The sequence below is a fragment of the Leucopleurus acutus genome (genome assembly GCF_964270905.1).
Source record: "Leucopleurus acutus genome assembly, chromosome: 8".
In the NCBI taxonomy this organism is placed as follows: domain Eukaryota; kingdom Metazoa; phylum Chordata; class Mammalia; order Artiodactyla; family Delphinidae; genus Leucopleurus; species Leucopleurus acutus.
In genome coordinates, this window is record NC_139151.1 from 27,018,644 (window position 1) to 27,037,947 (window position 19,304).

The window sequence follows — 19,304 nt, forward strand, 5'->3', positions numbered from 1 at the left end:
GAGGGAGTCCGAGGAAAAGTCTGGACCTGCCGAAGAGGCAAGAGACTTTTTCTTCCCTCTTTGTTTCCTGGTGCGTGAGGAGAGGGGTTTAAGAACGCTGCTTGAGGGAACTCCGGAGACGGGTGCGAGCCGCGGCTAAAAGCGCGAACCCCAGAGACGGGCGCGAGCCGCGGCTAAAAGCGCGGACCCCACAGACGGGCGGGAGACGATAAGGCTGCTGCTGCCGCCACCAAGGGGCCTGTGTGTGAGCACAGGTCACTCTCCACACCCCTCTTCCGCGGAGCCTGTGCAGCCCGCCACTGCCAGGTTCCCGGGATCCAGGGACAACTTCCCCGGGAGAACGCACAGCGCGCCTCAGGCTGGTGCAAAGTCACGGCGGCCTTTGCCGCCGCAGGCCCGCCCCGCACTCCGTGCCCCTCCCTCCCCGCCGGCCTGAGTGCGCCAGAGCCCCCGAATCAGCGGCTCTTTTAACCCCGCCCTGTCTGAGCAAAAAACAGACGGCCTCCAGCGACCTACACGCAGTGGCAGGGCCAAATCCAAAGCTGAGCACCTGGGAGCTGTGAGAACAAAGAAGAGAAAGGGAAATCTCTCCCAGCAGCCTCAGAAGCAGCGGATTAAAGCTCCACAATCAACTTGATGTACCCTGCATCTGTGGAATACCTGAATAGACAACCAATCATCCCAAATTAAGGAAGTGGACTTTAGGAGCAAGATCTATGATTTTTTTCCCCTTTTCCTCTTTTTGTGAATGTATATGTGTATGCTTCTGTGTGAGATCCTGTCTGTATAGTCTTGCTTCCACCATTTGTCCTAGGGTTCTATCCATCCATGTTTTTTTTTTTAAATTTTTTTTCTTAATAATCAATTTTAACTTTAATAACGTTATTATACTTTACCTTCGTTCTTTCTTTCTTTCTTTCTTTCTTTCCTTCCTTCCTTCCCTCCTTTAGACAACGAATCATCCCAAATTGAGGAGGTGGTCTCTGACAGCAAGATTTATGATTTTTCCCCATTTACCTCTTTTAGTGAGGGTGTATATGTATGCTTCTGTGTAAGATTTTGTCTGTATAGCTTTGCTTCCAACATTTGTCCTAAGGTTCTATCCGTCCCTTTTTTTTTTTCTAAATACTAATTTTTTAATTCAATAACTTTATTATACTTTATTTTATTTTTACTGTATCTTCTTTCTGTCTTTTTTCCTTCTTTCCCTCCTTCCTTCCTTCCTCCCTCCCTCCCTCCTTTTTTTCCTTCTTGCCTTCTTTCCTTCTTTTCTTTTCTTTCTTTCTTCCTTCCTTCCTTCCCTCCTTTCTTTCTTTCTTTCCTCATACCTCTACTAATTCCCTCTACTTTTTCTCCCTTTTATTCTGAGCCGTGTGGATGAAAAGCTCTTTGTGCTCCAGCCAGGAGTCAGGGCTCTGCCTCTGAGGTAGGAGAGCCAACTTCAGGACACTGGTCAACAAGACACCTCCCAGCTCCACATAATATCAAATGGCGAAAATCTCCCAGAGACCTCCATCTTAACACCAGCACCCAGCTTCACTCAACGACCAGACCAGCAAGCCACAGTGCTGGACAACCTATGCCAAACAGCTAGCAAAACAGGAACACAACCCCACCCATTTGCAGAGAGGCTGCCTAAAATAATAATAAGGCCACAGACACCCCAAAACACACCACCAGACGTGAACCTGCCCACTGGAGAGACAAGATCCAGCCTCATCCACCACAACACAGGCACTAGTCCCCTCCACCAGGAAGCCTACACAACCCACTTAACCAACCTTAGCCACTGGAGACAGACATCAAAAACAGCAGGAACTACGAACCTGCAGCCTGCAAAAAGGAGACCCCAAACACAGTAAGATAAGCAAAATGCGAAGACAGAAAAACACACAGCAGATAAAGGAGCAAGATAAAAATGCACCAGACCTAACAAATGAAGAGGACATAGGCAGCTTACCTGAAAAAGAATTCAGAATAATGATAGTAAGGATGATCCGAAATCTTGGAGATAGAATGGACAAAATGCAAGAATCAGTTAACAAGGACCTAGAAGAACTAAAGATGAAACAAGCAACGATGAACAACACAATAAATGAAATTAAAAGTACTCTAGATGGGATCAATAGCAGAATAACTGAGGCAGAAGAACGGATAAGTGACCTGGAAGATAAAATAGTGGAAATAACTACTGCAGAGCAGAATAAAGAAAAAAGAATGAAAAGAACTGAGGACAGTCTCAGAGACCTCTGGGACAACATTAAACGCACCAACATTCGAATTATAGGGGTTCCAGAAGAAGAAGAGAAAAAGAAAGGGACTGAAAAAATATTTGAAGAGATTATAGTTGAAAACTTCCCTAATATGGGAAAGGAAATAGTTAATCAAGTCCAGGAAGCACAGAGAGTCCCATACAGGATAAATACAAGGAGAAATACGCCAAGACACATATTAATCAAATTGTCAAAAATTAAATACAAAGAAAGCATATTAAAAGCAGCAAGGGAAAAACAACAAATAACACACAAGGGAATCCCCATAAGGTTAACAGCTGATCTCTCAGCAGAAACCCTACAAGCCAGAAGGGAGTGGCAGGACATGCTGAAAGTGATGAAGGAGAAAAACCTGCAGCCAAGACTACTCTACCCAGCAAGGATCTCATTCAGATTTGATGGAGAAATTAAAACCTTTACAGACAAGCAAAAGCTGAGAGAGTTCAGCACCACCAAACCAGCTTTACAACAAATGCTAAAGGATCTTCTCTAGGCAAGAAACACAAGAGAAGGAAAAGACCTATAATAACGAACCCAAAACAATTTAGAAAATGGGAATAGGAACATACATATCAATAATTACCTTAAATGTAAATGGACTAAATGCTCCCACCAAAAGACACAGATTAGCTGAATGGATACAAAAACAAGACCCATATATATGCTGTCTACAAGAGACCCACTTCAGACCTAGAGACACATACAGACTGAAAGTAAGGGGATGGAAAAAGATATTCCATGCAAATGGAAACCAAAAGAAAGCTGGAGTAGCGATTCTCATATCAGACAAAATAGACTTTAAAATAAAAACTATGAGAAGAGACAAAGAAGGACACTACATAATGATCAAGGGATCGATCCAAGAAGAAGATATAACAATTGTAAATATTTATGCACCCAACATAGGAGCACCTCAATACATAAGGCAAATACTAACAGCATAAAAGGGGAAATCGACAGTAACACATTCATAGTAGGGAACTTAAATACTCGACTTTCACCCATGGACAGATCATGCAAAATGAAAATAAATAAGGAAACACAAGCTTTAAATGATACATTAAACAAGATGGACTTAATTGATATTTATAGGACACTCCATCCAAAAACAACAGAATACACATTTTTCTCAAGTGCTCATGGAACATTCTCCAGGATAGATCATATCTTGGGTCACAAATCAAGCCTTGGTAAATTTAAGAAAATTGAAATTGTATCAAGTATCTTTTCTGACCACAACGCCATGAGACTAGATATCAATTACAGGAAAAGATCTGTAAAAAATACAAACACATGGAGGCTAAACAATACACTACTTAATAATGAAGTGATCACTGAAGAAATCAAAGAGGAAATCAAAAAATACCTAGAAACAAATGACAATGGAGACACAACGACCCAAAACTTGTGGGATGCAGCAAAAGCAGTTCTAAGGGGGAAGTTTATAGCAATACAAGCCCACCTTAAGAAGCAGGAAACATCTAGAATAAACAACCTAACCTTGCACCTCAAGCAATTAGAGAAAGAAGAACAAAAACACCCCAAAGCTAGCAGAAGGAAAGAAATCATAAAAATCAGATCAGAAATAAATGAAAAAGAAATGAAGGAAACAATAGCAAAGATCAATAAAACTAAAAGCTGGTTCTTTGAGAAGATAAACAAAATAGATAAACCACTAGCCAGACTCATCAAGAAAAAAAGGGAGAAGACTCAAATCAATAGAATTAGAAATGAAAAAGGAGAGGTAACAACTGACACTGCAGAAATTAAAGAGATCATGAGAGATTACTACAAGCAACTCTATGCCAATAAAATGGACAATCTGGAAGAAATGGACAAATTCTTAGGAATGCACAACCTGCCAAGACTGAATCAGGAAGAAATAGAAAATATGAACAGACCAATCACAAGCACTGAAATTGAAACTGTGATTAAAAATCTTCCAACAAAGAAAAGCCCAGGACCAGATGGCTTCACAGGCGAATTCTATCAAACATTTAGAGAAGAGCTAACACCTATCCTTCTCAAACTCTTCCAAAATATAGCAGAGGGAGGAACACTCCCAAACTCCTTCTACGAGGCCACCATCACCTTGATACCAAAACCAGACAAGGATGTCACAAAGAAAGAAAACTACAGGACAATATCACTGATGAACATAGATGCAAAAATCCTCAACAAAATACTAGCAAACAGAATCCAACAGCACATTAAAAGGATCATACACCATGATCAAGTGGGGTTTATTCCAGGAATGCAAGGATTCTTCAATATACGCAAATCTATCAATGTGATAAATCATATTAACAAATTGAAGGAGAAAAACCATATGATCATCTCAATAGATGCAGAGAAAGCTTTTGACAAAATTCAACACCCATTTATGATAAAAACCCTGCAGAAAGTAGGCATAGAGGGAACTTTCCTCAACATAATAAAGGCCATATATGACAAGCCCACAGCAAACATCATCCTCAATGGTGAAAAACTGAAAGCATTTCCACTAAGATCAGGAACAAGACAAGGCTGCCCACTCTCACCACTCTTATTCAACATAGTTTTGGAAATTTTAGCCACAGCAATCAGAGAAGAAAAGGAAATAAAAGGAATCCAAATCGGAAAAGAAGAAGTAAAGCTGTCACTGTTTGCAGATGACATGATCCTATACATAGAGAATCCTAAAGATGCTACCAGAAAACTACTAGAGCTAATCAATGAATTTGGTAAAGTGGCAGGATACAAAATTAATGCACAGAAATCTCTGGCATTCCTATATACTAATGATGAAAAATCTGAAAGTGAAATCAAGAAAACACTCCCATTTACCATTGCAACAAAAAGAATAAAATATCTAGGAATAAACCTACCTAAGGAGACGAAAGACCTGTATGCAGAAAATTATAAGACACTGATGAAAGAAATTAAAGATGATACAAATAGATGGAGAGATATACCATGTTCTTGGATTGGAAGAATCAACATTGTGAAAATGACTCTACTACCCAAAGCAATCTATAGATTCAATGCAATCCCTATCAAACTACCACTGGCATTTTTCACAGAACTAGAACAAAAAATTTTGCAATTTGTATGGAAACACAAAAGACCCTGAATAGCCAAAGCAATTTTGAGAACGAGAAAAGGAACTGGAGGAATCAGGCTCCCTGACTTCAGACTATACTACAAAGCTACAGTTATCAAGACGGTATGGTGCTGGCACAAAAACAGAAAGATAGATCAATGGAACAGGATAGAAAGCCCAGAGATAAACCCACGCACATATGGACACCTTATCTTTGATAAAGGTGGCAGGAATGTACAGTGGAGAAAGGACAGCCTCTTCAATAAGTGGTGCTGGGAAAACTGGACAGCTACATGTAAAAGTATGAGATTAGATCACTCCCTAACACCATACACAAAAATAAGCTCAAAATGGATTAAAGACCTAAATATAAGGCCAGAAACTATCAAACTATTAGAGGAAAACATAGGCAGAACACTCTATGACATAAATCACAGCAAGATCCTTTCTGACCCACCTCCTAGAGTAATGGAAATAAAAACAAAAATAAACAAATGGGACCTAATGAAACTTCAAAGCTTTTGCACAGCAAAGGAAACCATAAACAAGACCAAAAGACAACCCTCAGAATGGGAGAAAATATTTGCAAATGAAGCAACCGACAAAGGATTAATCTCCAAAATTTACAAGCAGCTCATGCAGCTCAATAACAAAAAAACAAACAACCCAATCCAAAAATGGGCAGAAGACCTAAACAGACATTTCTCCAAAGAAGATATACAGACTGCCAACAAACACATGAAAGAATGCTCAACATCATTAATCATTAGAGAAATGCAAATCAAAACTACAATGAGATATCATCTCACACCAGTCAGAATGGCCATCATCAGAAAATCTAGAAACAATAAATGCTGGAGAGGGTGTGGAGAAAAGGGAACACTCTTGCACTGCTGGTGGGAATGTGAATTGGTTCAGCCACTATGGAGAACAGTATGGAGGTTCCTTAAAAAGCTACAAATAGAACTACCATATGACCCAGCAATCGCACTACTGGGCATATACCCTGAGAAAACCATAATTCAAAAGAGTCATGTACCAAAATGTTCATTGCAGCTCTATTTACAATAGCCCAGAGATGTAAACAACCTAAGTGCCCATCATCCGATGAATAGATAAAGAAGATGTGGCACATATATACAATGGAATATTACTCAGCCATAAAAAGAAATGAAATTGAGCTATTTGTAATGAGGTGGATGGACCTAGAGTCTGTCATACAGAGCGAAGTAAGTCAGAAAGAAAAAGACAAATACCGTATGCTAACACATATATATGGAATTTAAGAAAAAAAAATGTCATGAAGAACCTAGGGGTAAGGCAGGAATAAAGACGCAGACCTACTAGAGAACGGACTTGAGGTTATGGGGAGGGGGAAGGGTGAGCTGCAACAGGGCGAGAGAGAGTCATGGACATATACACACTAACAAACGTAGTAAGGTAGATAGCTAGTGGGAAGCAGCCACATGGCACAGGGATATTGGCTCGGTGCTTTGTGACAGCCCGGACGGGTGGGATAGGGAGGGTGGGAGGGAGGGAGACGCAAGAGGGAAGAAATATGGGAACATATGTATATGTATAACTGATTCACTTTGTTATAAAGCAGAAACTAACACACCACTGTAAAGCAATTATACCCCAATAAAGATGTTAAAAACAAAAACACAAACACGTGGAGGCTAAAGAATTTACTACTAAAAACCCAATGGATCACTGAAGAAATCAAAGAGGAAATAATACCTAGAGACAAATAACACTGAAAACATGATGATCCAAAACATACGGGACGAGAAAAAGCAGTTCTAAGAGGGAACTTTACAGTGATACAAGCTTATGTCAGGAACCAAGAAAAAACTCAAATAAAGAACCTAACTTACCCCTGAAGAAACAAGCAAAAGAAGAAACAAAACTCAAAGTTAGTAGAAGGAAAGAAACCATAAAGATCAGAGCAGAAATAAATGAAACAGAGACTTAAAAAAACAACAGAAAAGATCAATGAAACTAAAAGCTTGCTCTCTGAAAAGATAAACAAAACCAATAAACCTTTAGCCAGATTCATCAGAGAAAAAGAGAAATGGTCCAATCAGAAATGAAAAAGTATAAGTTACAACACCACAGAAATACAAAAGGTCAAAGGAGTCTACTAAGAACAACTATATGCCAATAAAATGAAAAACCTAGAAGAAACAGACAAATTCTTGGAAAGGTACAATCTCCCAAGAGTGAACCAAGAAGAAATAGAAAAGTATGAATACATCAATTATCAGTAATGAAACTGAATCAGTAATTTAAAAAAAAAAACAAACTCCAAACAGACAAAAGTCCAGGACCAGATGGCTTCACACGTGAATTCTACCAAACATTTAGAGAAGAGTTAACAGCTATCCTTCTCAAACTATTCCAAAAAAATTGCAGAGGAAGGAACATTTCCAAACTCATTCTCTGAGGCCAGAATCACCCTAATACCAAAACCAGACAAACATATTGAGAAAAAAAAATTACCGGCCAATATCACTGCTGAAGATAGATGCAAAACTCCTCAACAGGAGATAAGCAAATTCAATCCAACAATACATTAAAAGGATCATTCACCTTTGTCAAGTAGGATTTACCCCAGGGATGCAAGGATTTTTCAATACTTACAAGTCAATCAATGTGATACACCACATTAACAAATTGAAGAATTAAAACCATATGACCATCTCAATAGATGCAGAAAAACCTTACATTAAAGTTCAACATTTATGATAAAAACTCTCCAGAAAGTGGGCATAATAAAGGCCATATATGACAAATCCACAGCTAACATCATGCTCAATTTCCTCTAATATCAGGAACAAAACAAGGATGCCCACTCTTGCCACTTTTATTCAACATAGTTTTAGAAGTCCTAGCCACAATCGGACAAGAAAAAGAAATAAAGGGAGTCCAAATTGGAAAAGAAGAAGTAAAACTGTCATTATCTAGAAGTGACATGACACTATACATAGAAAATCCTAAAAGCACTACCAGAAAACTACTAGAGCTTATCTATGAATTCAGTAAAGTTGCAGGATACAATACTAATATACAGAAATCTGTTGCATCTCTATACACCAACAGTGAACTATCAGAAAGAGAATGTAAGAAACAACCCCATTTACCACCACATCAAAAAGAATAAAATATCTAGGAATAAGCCTACCTAGCGAGGTAAAAGACCTGTACTCGGAAAAATATAAGACACTGATGAAAGAAACTGAAGAAGACACAAATAGAAAGATATACCTGTGTTCTTGGATCAAAAGAATTAACATTGTTAAAATGACCATACTACCCAAGGCAATCTACAGATTCACTGCAATCCCTATCAAATTACCAATGGCGTTTTTCACAGAACTAGAACAAATAATTTTAAAACTTGTATGGAAACACAAAAGGCACTGAATAGCTAAAGCTATCTTGAGAAAGAAGAACAGAGATGGAGGAATCATGCTTCCAGACTTCAGATTATACTACAAAGCTACAGTAATAAAAACAGTACGGCACTGGCACCAAAAAAAAGAGACACATAGATCAATGCAACAGGATAGAGAGCCCAGAAATAAACCCACACACCTATGGTCAATTAATCTATGACAAAGGAGGCAAAAATATACAATGGAGAAAAGACAGTCCCTTCAATAAGTGGTGCTGGGAAAACTGGACAGCTACACATAAAAGAATGAAATTAGAACATTCTCTAACACCGTATACAAATATAAACTCAAAATGTATTAAAGACCTAAATATAAGACCTATACTATAAAACTCCTAAAAGAAAACATAGGCAGAACACTCTGACATATATCACAGCAATATATTTTTGGATCCGTCTCTTAAAGCAAAGGAAACAGAATCAAAAGTAAATAAATGGGACCTAATTAAACTTAAAATCTTTGGCACAGCAAAGGAAACAACTGACAAAACGAAAAGACAACCTACTGAATGGGAGAAAATATTTGCAAATGATATGACTGAAAGGGGTTAATACCCCACATATATAAACAACTCATACAACTCGTAATCAAAAAAACAAATAACCCATTTAAAAAATGGGCAGAAGAACTGAACAGACATTTTTCCAAAGAGGAAATGAAGATGGCTGATGGGCAAAAAGATACTCAACATCGTTAATTATCAGGGAAATGCAAATCAAAACCACAATGAGATATCACCTCACACCTGTCAGAATGGCTATCATCAAAAAGAACGCAAATGACAAATGACAAGGATGTGAAGAAAAGGGAACCATGCTACACTGTTGGTGAAATGTAAACTGGTGCAGCCACTGTGGAAAACAGTATGGAGGTTTCTCAAAAAACTAAAAATACAACTACCATATGATCTAGCAATTCCACTCCCAAGTATATACCCCCAAAAAACAAAGACACTAATTCAAAAAGATACATGAACCCTAATGTTCAGAGCAGCATTATGTACAATCACCAAGGTATGGAAGCAACTGAAATGTCCACCAACAGATGAATGGATAAAGATATGGCATATATATATATATATAATAGAACAGAATACTACTCAGCCATAAAAAAGAATGAAGTTTTGCCATTTGCAACAACATGGACAGACCTGGAAAGCATTATGCTAAGTGAAGTAGTAAGTGAGACAAAGAAAGACAAATATCACTTATATGTGGTATCTAAAAATAAAACAAACTAGTGAATAAAACAAAAAGAAAGCAGACTCACAGATATAGAGGGTAAACCAGTAGTTAACAGTGGGGAGAGAGAAGGGGAAAGGGGCAATATAGGCACAGGGGATTAAAATTAAGGGTTATTATGGGATTATATTAAATCATGTCTGTGAAACTTTTGAAAAGTATAAGGCACTACAAAATTTTAAAAATCTTTCATTCAACTAAAAAAACATAGAATGAATCAATGAATGAATAAACAAATAAGAACACTAAAATAAAACCAACTAACCCAAATGAAGCTAGGAAGAGAAAAAATAAATGGGACAAATAGAAAAGGGAAAGCAAGATGGCAGACAAACTCAAACATACCTGTAATTACATTAAACATTAATAATCTAAACCAGCACTATCTAATAGGATCTTTCTATACCTACACCGCCCAATATGGTAGCCACTAACCTAGCCATGTGTGTCTACAAACACTTAAAAAATCTGGCTAGTGACCCTGAAGAAATGAACTTTCAACCTGATATAACTTCAGTAAATTTTTACCAGAAATGTTAGTCAATATGGCTGTCATATTATATAGTGGAGAAAATCCTCTAATTTAAAAGGAAGAAACTGATAAGCTAGATAAAAAAGCAAGCCCCAAACACAGACTGTCCACAAGAAATACTTTCAATATAAAATAAACAGATACATTAAAACTAAAAGAATAAAAATAAATACACCATGAAAACAAAAAGTCAGAAAAGGCTTTATTACTATGAGACAAAAGTAGACCTTAAAGAAGAATATTACCAGAAATAAAGAGGAACATTTCATAATATAATCATCAATTCATCAAGGAGATACAACAATCTTAAATGTGTATGTATCTAACAAGACTTCAAAATACATAAGGCAAAAACTGACAAAACTGAAAGAAGAAAAAGACAAATCCACAACACAGATTTTACTGCTGCTCTCTCAGTAACTGAGAGAAGAGGAAAACAGAAAATCAGCAAGAATACAGATGACTTAACACTATGAATAAACTTTCCCATGTTGACATTCACAGAACACTACAACTAACAACAGCTGAATATACATTCATTTCAATTACATAAGGAATTTTCACCAAGATAGAGCATAGGCTAGGCCATAAAATTAGTCTCTATGATTTTTTTTAAAACTAAATTATACAGAGTATGTTTTGTGACAACAATAGAATTAAATTTGAAGTCAAAAACAAAACTGGTTAAATCCACAAATACCTGGAAAATTTTAAACACATATATAGTCTGTAAGTTTAAAAAAAGTAACAAAATCAATTAGAAAATATTTTGAAAAGATGACAATGAAAACATAACACATCAAAATTAGTTAGATGGAGATACAACAATGTTAGGAGAAAAAATTGTAGATTAAATACTCATTCGAAAATAAGAAAGATTTAGAATCAAAGACCTACACAACCCACTTCAGGAAGCTAGAAAAAGAAGAGCAAATTAAATACAAAATAGCTAATAGGAAAGAAACAGTAAAAAGAGAGTGGAAATCAATAAAATAGAAAATACACAACTAGAAAATTAATGAAACTAAAAGGCAATTCTTTGAAAAGATTAATAAAATTGATAAACCTAAAACTATTCTAAAGGAAACAATGAGAAAATAGAAATAGCCAAAATCAGGAATGAAAGAGGGGACATAACTACAGACTCAACAGACATTAAAAGGACAATAAAGGAATATTACAATATTATGACAATAAATTCAAAAATTTAGATGAAATAAACAAATTCCTTGCAAACCTTAATTCCAAAACTAACTCAAGAATAAAGAGAAAACATTTAATACAGATATTAAAGAAATTAAATGTGTGCTTTAAGCATCCCACAAAGAAAACTCCAGGCCCAAACAGTTTGACTAGTGAGTTTTAACAATCCTTTAAGGAAGAAATCACACCAATCCTGCACAAACTCTTCTACAAATGGAAGAACAGGGAACATTTCCTAATTCATACGTGAGGCCAGCATTACCCTTACAACAAAACCAATACCCCTCATAAACACAGATGCAAATATTCTCAACTAATTGTGAGCAAATCATATCAGAAAAAATATATATAAAATAAAATGTGCTTGTAAGTATATATAAATAAAATATTTTATAATTAAACAAAAATAACCAAATAGAGTATATCCCAGAAATTCAGGTTGCTGTAACATTCAAAAATCAACCAATGTAATTCTCCATACTAACAGAATAAAGGAGAAAAATCATATGATTATATAAATAGATGCAGAAAAAGTATTTGACAAAATCCAATGCTATTCAAGACACCAACTCTTAGAAAAAAATAAAAATAGAGGAGAATTTACTCAGTCTAAAAGGGCATACATGAAAAGCCCACAGCTAACATCATGCTTAAAGGTGAAAGATAAATGCTTTCCACTTAAGATAAAGAACAGGTAAGGATGTCCACTCTCACCACTTCTATTCAACACTATATTGAAGGCCTAGCAAGTGAAATAAAATAACAAAAAATTAACAAATGGGATAAAACACTTAGAGATCGGAAAGAAAAAAAAGTGTCTTTATTCACACATAATATAATCATGTACTAAGAATCAACCAAAAAAATCTAACACTAGTACTTGTGAATTTAGCAAGGTGACAAGATACAAGGTAAATATACAAAAATCCACTGTAAACGTACACGCTAGCTGCAAATACACAAAAAATAAAATTTATTTTTTTCATTCCATTTCCAACAGCACCCCAAGAAAATAAAATATAAAAAATATAACAAAAGATGATAGTAAGACCTCTACACTGAAAATTCCAGAACACTGTGAGAGAAATTAAAGAAGACTTAAAGAGATGGAGAGATATACCACATGCATGATGGGTTGGAAGACTCTCTATTTTAAGATATTAATTCTCCCAAAATTGATCTATTGATGCAAAACAATTCCAATCAAAATATCAGTACATACTTTTGTTGAAAGTGATAGGCTGATTCTAAAATTTATTTTAAAAATGCAAAGAACTTAGAGTAGCAAACAATTTTCAAAAAGAACAAAATCATAGAACTTATACTACCTTATTCCAAGACTTATCCTAAACTTGCAGTAATTTCAACAGTTTATTTACTGGCCAAGGAGAGACATACAAGCCAAGGGAACAGAACAGAGTCTAGAAATTAACCCACAAATATATATGCTCAATTGTATTTAAAACAAAGGAGGCTAAGTAATTCAACAAAGAAAGGTTAGCCTTCTCAACAAATGATGCTGGAACAAGTGGAAATCCACGTGGAAAAACTGAAATTTGACACTTACTACATACCATAAGCAAAAATTAACTCAAAATGAATCGCTGATAAACGAAAAAGCCAAAGCTACAAAACTTCTTGAAAAAAACACAGGAGAAAATCTTCACAACCTTGAGATGTGCAAAAATTAGGACACCAAAAGCAGTAACTACGAAAAATTAATGATAAAAGAAAATAATTAATAAATTGGACTTCATAAAAGAAAACAGAATGGCCAATAAAGACTTAAAGTAATGCTCTACATCACTGGTGTTCAGGGAAATATCACATGAAATATTACTACACATAGTAGGATGGTCAAAAAAGTACAAAGGCTGAAAATTCCAAGTGCTTGCAAAGGTGCAGAATAACTGGAATTCTCATATATTGCTGGTAGGTGTAAAATGGTCCAAACACTTTGGAAAACTATGGCATTCTTCCAAGAGAAAAACATGTCCACCAAATGACTTGTACACAAACATTCACAGTAGCTTTATTCATACTAGCGCAAACTAAAAAACCACCCAAATGACTTTGAACAGATAAGACAGATAAGCAAATTATGGTATATTCATACACTGGAATATAGCAATAAGAGAAAGGAAATACTGATACATGCAATTACGTGAGTTGCAAAAACATTATGTAAAGCCAAAGAAGCCCGACACAAAAAGGATCATATTACAGTTGACCCTTGAACAATGTGGGGGTTAGGGGTGCTGATCCTCCGTGCAGTGGAAAATCCACGTGTAACTTTACAGTTGGCCATCCATATCTATGGTTCCACATCCGCAGATTCAACTAACCAACTGTAGATCGTGCAGTACTATAGTACATATTCCTCGAAAAGGATCCACGTACAAATGAACCTGTGCAGTCCAAACCCGTGTTGTTCAAGAGTCAACCATATATGAATATTCATATGAAATTCTAGAACAGCGAAAACTAATCTATAGTGTGCTAAAGCAGATCTATCCCAGAGTGGAGGAGGAGAGAGGGTGAGGAGGAACTGATTGCAAAGAGCCATGAAGAACTTTATGGGGAATGGAAATGCTATCTTAACTGACAGTTAAAAAGGTATATTCACTAAATAGTACAATTAATATAGGATTATTTTATTATATATAAATTATACCTCAGTAAAGCTCATTTTAAAAGTTAAAAGAAAAAAAAAAAAAATAGAAACCCTGACAGTCAAGATATGCTTTCCAGCCTCACATGGATCCTCAATGGTTCCCAGCAATTCATTTGCTTCTTTTATTACCTAAGCAAAGTTGTTTCAAATCTATACTATTTCCTCAGTCCCTCCATCCTACTTCTACTCCCAAGTTGTCATCTCAGATGATGATTTTACCTTCTACTTCACAAAGGAAACAGAGAACATCAAGCAGAAACACCATCAATAATCTGCTCCCCTTCTTATTTATCTGCTACCTCCTCCTTATTTATCTGTATTTGTATACATCTTTACTACTTCCCTCTAGCTCAGAAGAGAAGGTGATCCTACTTCCCATCTAAGCTTACCCCTTCCCCTGGAAGCTTGCTCACCCAAACTTAGCATTCTCCTCAGCAATATTTATCCCTCTCTTCCTAAAAACATTTTCTCAAAAAGACCTCCCAACCAACCTGATTCCCCTAGCTATCATTCTGTCTTTCCTACCCTTCACTGTCAGTATAAGTTTCTCTGTTCTTCTTCAATCAACTTCAGTGTGATGTGGGCACTGAGCATTCATTCAAACTACTCTCTCTAAGGTATATGTTATACAACTTAATAGGTATGTATAAATGTACATGCTATATATTGCAACAAAAAGACTTATGTATGTTGCAGAGAAGAACAGCAATAGCAACAAGAACAACAAAGAACAGGACAGTGTGTCTCTAATAAAGGGAAGCAAGTGCCCTTAATCAATTGACATAAATGTTTAGTTGCCCTGGCAGATATATCCCCATGGAATGAGGATTCTTAACCTGTGATCCTTGTGTAAACTCCTGGGAGTTTTACAAACTCCCCTGAAATAAACAACTTTGTATATAAATTTCTTTTTGAAGAAAAGATCACTTTTATCAGATTCTCAATGGGGTCAGCAACTCAATCCCACAATTGTGGAAAAAGTACCTCTATCTTCTTTTCTCATTAAGATTTTCTAACTCCCTCTGTGCTGAGTTATATTCCAAACAAATGTTTTTTCTATATAATATTCCTACCATTACAAAATATGCTGGATAGTCAATAAAACTATCCAGGTGTATTTCTCACTATGAATTAAGATACTGCGTTCTCAAATAAGATAGGCTTTCATGAGCCAATTATCATCTCAGGGTACACTGCCAAAAATTTAATTTCTGAAACTACAAGAAGGCCAGATTGTCAAACATGATGATTCAACTGAGAGTATAATCCTCTGAAGATCGTACCTATGAGTCCAATTATCCCTAAACATCTCTAGCTCATCACTCACTAAGCACAACATACCTTTCTCTTCCTGAAAATAAGCATGAGGGTTTGGCCTGCATTCCTATCCTCTGTGAGTCCTCTCACCCCAGACCTGGCTAGAGACAAAGCAGACCCAGCATTCTCTTCCTTTTTGTCCCAAAGATAAATATATAAATACAACCTATTTTAAAGACTTAAATGTTAATTTCTATGAAAAGCAAACAGAAGTAACAGACTCTGAAATATCTTGGCACTCTTTTCCCTTATTTTACAGTACTACTCTTTCCTGCTTCTCCTAATTTTCCAACTACTTCTACTTAATATCCTTTATTTTCTGTCTGGCTCCTCAGTATCGGTATTCTTCTTTCTTTTCAATTACCCTAGGCAATTCATCCATTCTAATGGCTTCAATGAGCAATGATTCTCAAAATGTATCTCCATCCTCTTACCTTTATCTATAACCTAAGATCCATATTTCTACCATTTCCTGGACACCTCCAAGTAGATGTCTCCCAGGCATTTTCATATCCTAACTAATAATATTATCTAAGTTCTCATATATATTTTAGGTTCCCATATGTTGCTCCTCTAAATACAATTTTCTCAAGTAGCTGCTTTGGTTAGTTTTAGTACATACTTACTGATGAACTGTCAGTTGACTCATTGTTTTTTTCACACGTTTGTTTCTTGTTCTTTTTTTTCTTCTCTTTTTTTACTTTTCTTGAATGTTTGTCTTTTTTCTTCTTTTTCTTCACAGAGTGTTCCTATAAATAATCATGTTTAAAAGGTAAGAATTTAGTTTAGCTTACTTTAAAAGGAAGTATTTTGAGGAAAAGAAACCTCTATATTCCAAAAAACTTTAAATCTTTCATGAAAGGAAACAAGGAATATGACTAAATAAATAATTTCTTCTAAAAAACTTTACCATACTTCTATAATATATGCCACTACTAATAAATCATATAGCTAAAATTTCTTAGAAAAATATGAGGGAAGTTTTATTTGTAGATACATTGACAGATATAATCAAATAAACACATATATGCACAGACATACATGTGTGTGTATCTCCTTCAATAGGCCCAAAAGAATTTATAGAAGATTACTAGCCACATAAAATACAACAAGATAGCATAAACTGTGGGAAGAGAAAACAAGGATTGAGACAATCCCCCTAAAAAAAAAAGAAAAAGAAATAAAAGCATGACATTAAGCTTAAAACGCATAACTTTTTAGATCCATAAACTTGCCACAAGTGGGCTAGAAATTTGAAGCTAAGCTTTCTACCAGCCAACTCAACTAACAAAATCTTTCCAATGTCATTATGTCCAAAATATTATTTGGCCAGAGAGAGAAAATATTCAGTAATGCCAACTATGTGATATTCATTCTGTAACTTGCAAAAATAGTCTATAAAGTTACTCCTCCAATATTAACTTGAATAAGTACAAAAAGAAAAAAAAAGACAGATAAGCTTACATCAAGTAAGCCTGTTAGTATTCACCTGTGAGATTTGTTCAAGTCGCTTATTCACATCAGGTAGCATCCATGTTTCCTTACCCCAAAGTCGTTTAAGTTCTTTACACCTTTCTTCCTTTTCAAAATTGGCTTTAGCCTAAAACAGTGAAAAAAGAAAAATTAACAATTGATCCACTTGCCTTTCACAAAAAAGCAAAACAAAAACTTCTCCCTCTTTCATATAAGGCTTACCAGGAATTTGCTTCTACCAAAGTATAAGAAAGATTTAAACAAAAAACTCTCCTTCCACATTACCAATTGCATTACCAATTACCAATCTCTAGTGAAATGAGCCACCAATCAAAGACAGAATCCGGGGACCTACTGTAGACCCTTCCCTCTCCCTAAGCTCCCTACCTCAAATATGACTTGAATCTCTTTTCCCTTCACTATCGCACTGATACTGCCTGACACTTTTGTAACTATTTGGGGACTGACCTCCACACCTTCAGTCTGCAGTGCCCAAACTCCTCTACCAACACCCCCAAAATGCTTCAGGAAGAATCACCTTTCTAAAAACAAATGATTATATTGCTAATTTTTATTCATCTTTCAACAACAGTCAAATAAAGTAAGATCTTTCTAGGAAGTTGTTCCTGCCTTTTTATTCTTCCCCCAAATTTCAAAGCTGGGGTTGGTCCTTCTCAAACCTCTGTACGTAGCTCTACTATACAATTTATCACAAACCCTACTCTCTCCAAAAACTGCCTGAAATATCAGAGACAAGGATGAAGGATATTTATTATACACGTATATTACATATGCTGAAATCAGGGAACAACACCAACCTTTCACCTAAGACTTATTGCCCTCTCTTCCCCTGTAAATCTGGCTGTAGTCGCTACACCTTCTCCTTCCTGTCTGTATACCGGCTCCTTCTCGTCTGCATTTAAACTCGTTTTAAACTGTTCCAGCTTAAAACAAAATCCATCACTTGTTTCACCTTACATTGCTCTCCAACTACAACTTTTCCCCTTCATTGCCACACTTCTTACATCTTGTCAGATAATTCAATAGTACAGTTTACTTCCTGCATTCTTTATGTTACCTCTACCCCATCTCAATCTTAATGAGAAATAGAATGCTTCTCAACCTTTTTCGAAGTGCTGAATTCTCTGGGTCTCTTGTCTCAATCCTTGTTTGCATCAGTAAGTATTTACAATAAGCCAATAACTGATATAAATAGTTTAAAAGGAGAATGAAACGGTCTACTCTGACAAGGCTTACATGTGTTCCTGGAAACGGAAAATTTCATTTCAGATATAGCAAGAGCGAGGATTGAGACTATATAAAACGCAGAGAGAGTCATTGTAAGTGGCGGAGTTCTTCGAAAGTGCGCAGCTCAGGTGATCAGGTGATAGAAATGTCAAGAATGGATGATTTAAAAGATATGGAAATTCAGAGGAAATAAACAAGTCTTACTGAAAAGAGTATGAGCAACTGGAGCCTGCCAGAGCATCTAGGAGGCAGAAAATACCCAAGAATTTGCGGGCATTCCAAAGGGAGACATCTACCCCCACACAACCAGGTAAGGTGAGATACCAAGGCTGCGGGGAGGCAAGAGAACCAGAGGCCTGGCTCCCAGAAAGCCTCCACTCTCTCAATTCTAAATGGTTCACGAAGCCCCCAAACAGAGGTACCTGTCCCAACACCTCGGTCCTGGAAATCCGAGTCTGTTCTTTACGCTCGTCGACGACCCTCGCATTTTCAAACCCACCACCGGCAGCCGCCATAGTGATTGTCGTAAAGTTGGGAAGCCGTCACAAAAATCTCAGTTTACGACTGTCGTAATTTACTAAACAAACCGGGACTTCCGACTAGGAGGAGGAGGGGCGCTGTCCACCAGCAGAGCATGCGCAGATCTGATTGTTGCTTACTATTCGGGTAAATTGTCTAACCCGTGGTTTTAGAGGAAGCAGGAAGATTTAGCCGGGGAATTGCCCACCTTCGTATATTGAGATTGCGCTGAGCAGGACTGGTGTAGGTGTACATTTGTTACGCGTTTTGCAAGGTTCTGACGG

At 36.5% G+C, this 19,304-nt stretch overlaps 1 protein-coding gene across 1 annotated transcript in view; it reads right to left on the reverse strand.

The window, feature by feature from the left end:
- CWF19L2 (CWF19 like cell cycle control factor 2) overlaps positions 1-19,026 on the reverse strand; it is a 195,461-nt gene extending 176,435 nt beyond the window's left edge. The window contains exons 1-3 of the mRNA XM_082845542.1: positions 18,924-19,026; positions 17,270-17,380; positions 16,407-16,529 (exon numbers count right to left, since the gene is read on the reverse strand). Coding sequence (XP_082701668.1) covers positions 16,407-16,529; positions 17,270-17,380; positions 18,924-19,016 — 327 coding nt within the window. The 5' untranslated portion in view covers positions 19,017-19,026. The remainder of the gene's footprint in view (positions 1-16,406; positions 16,530-17,269; positions 17,381-18,923) is intronic.
- Positions 19,027-19,304: the final 278 nt, after the last annotated feature.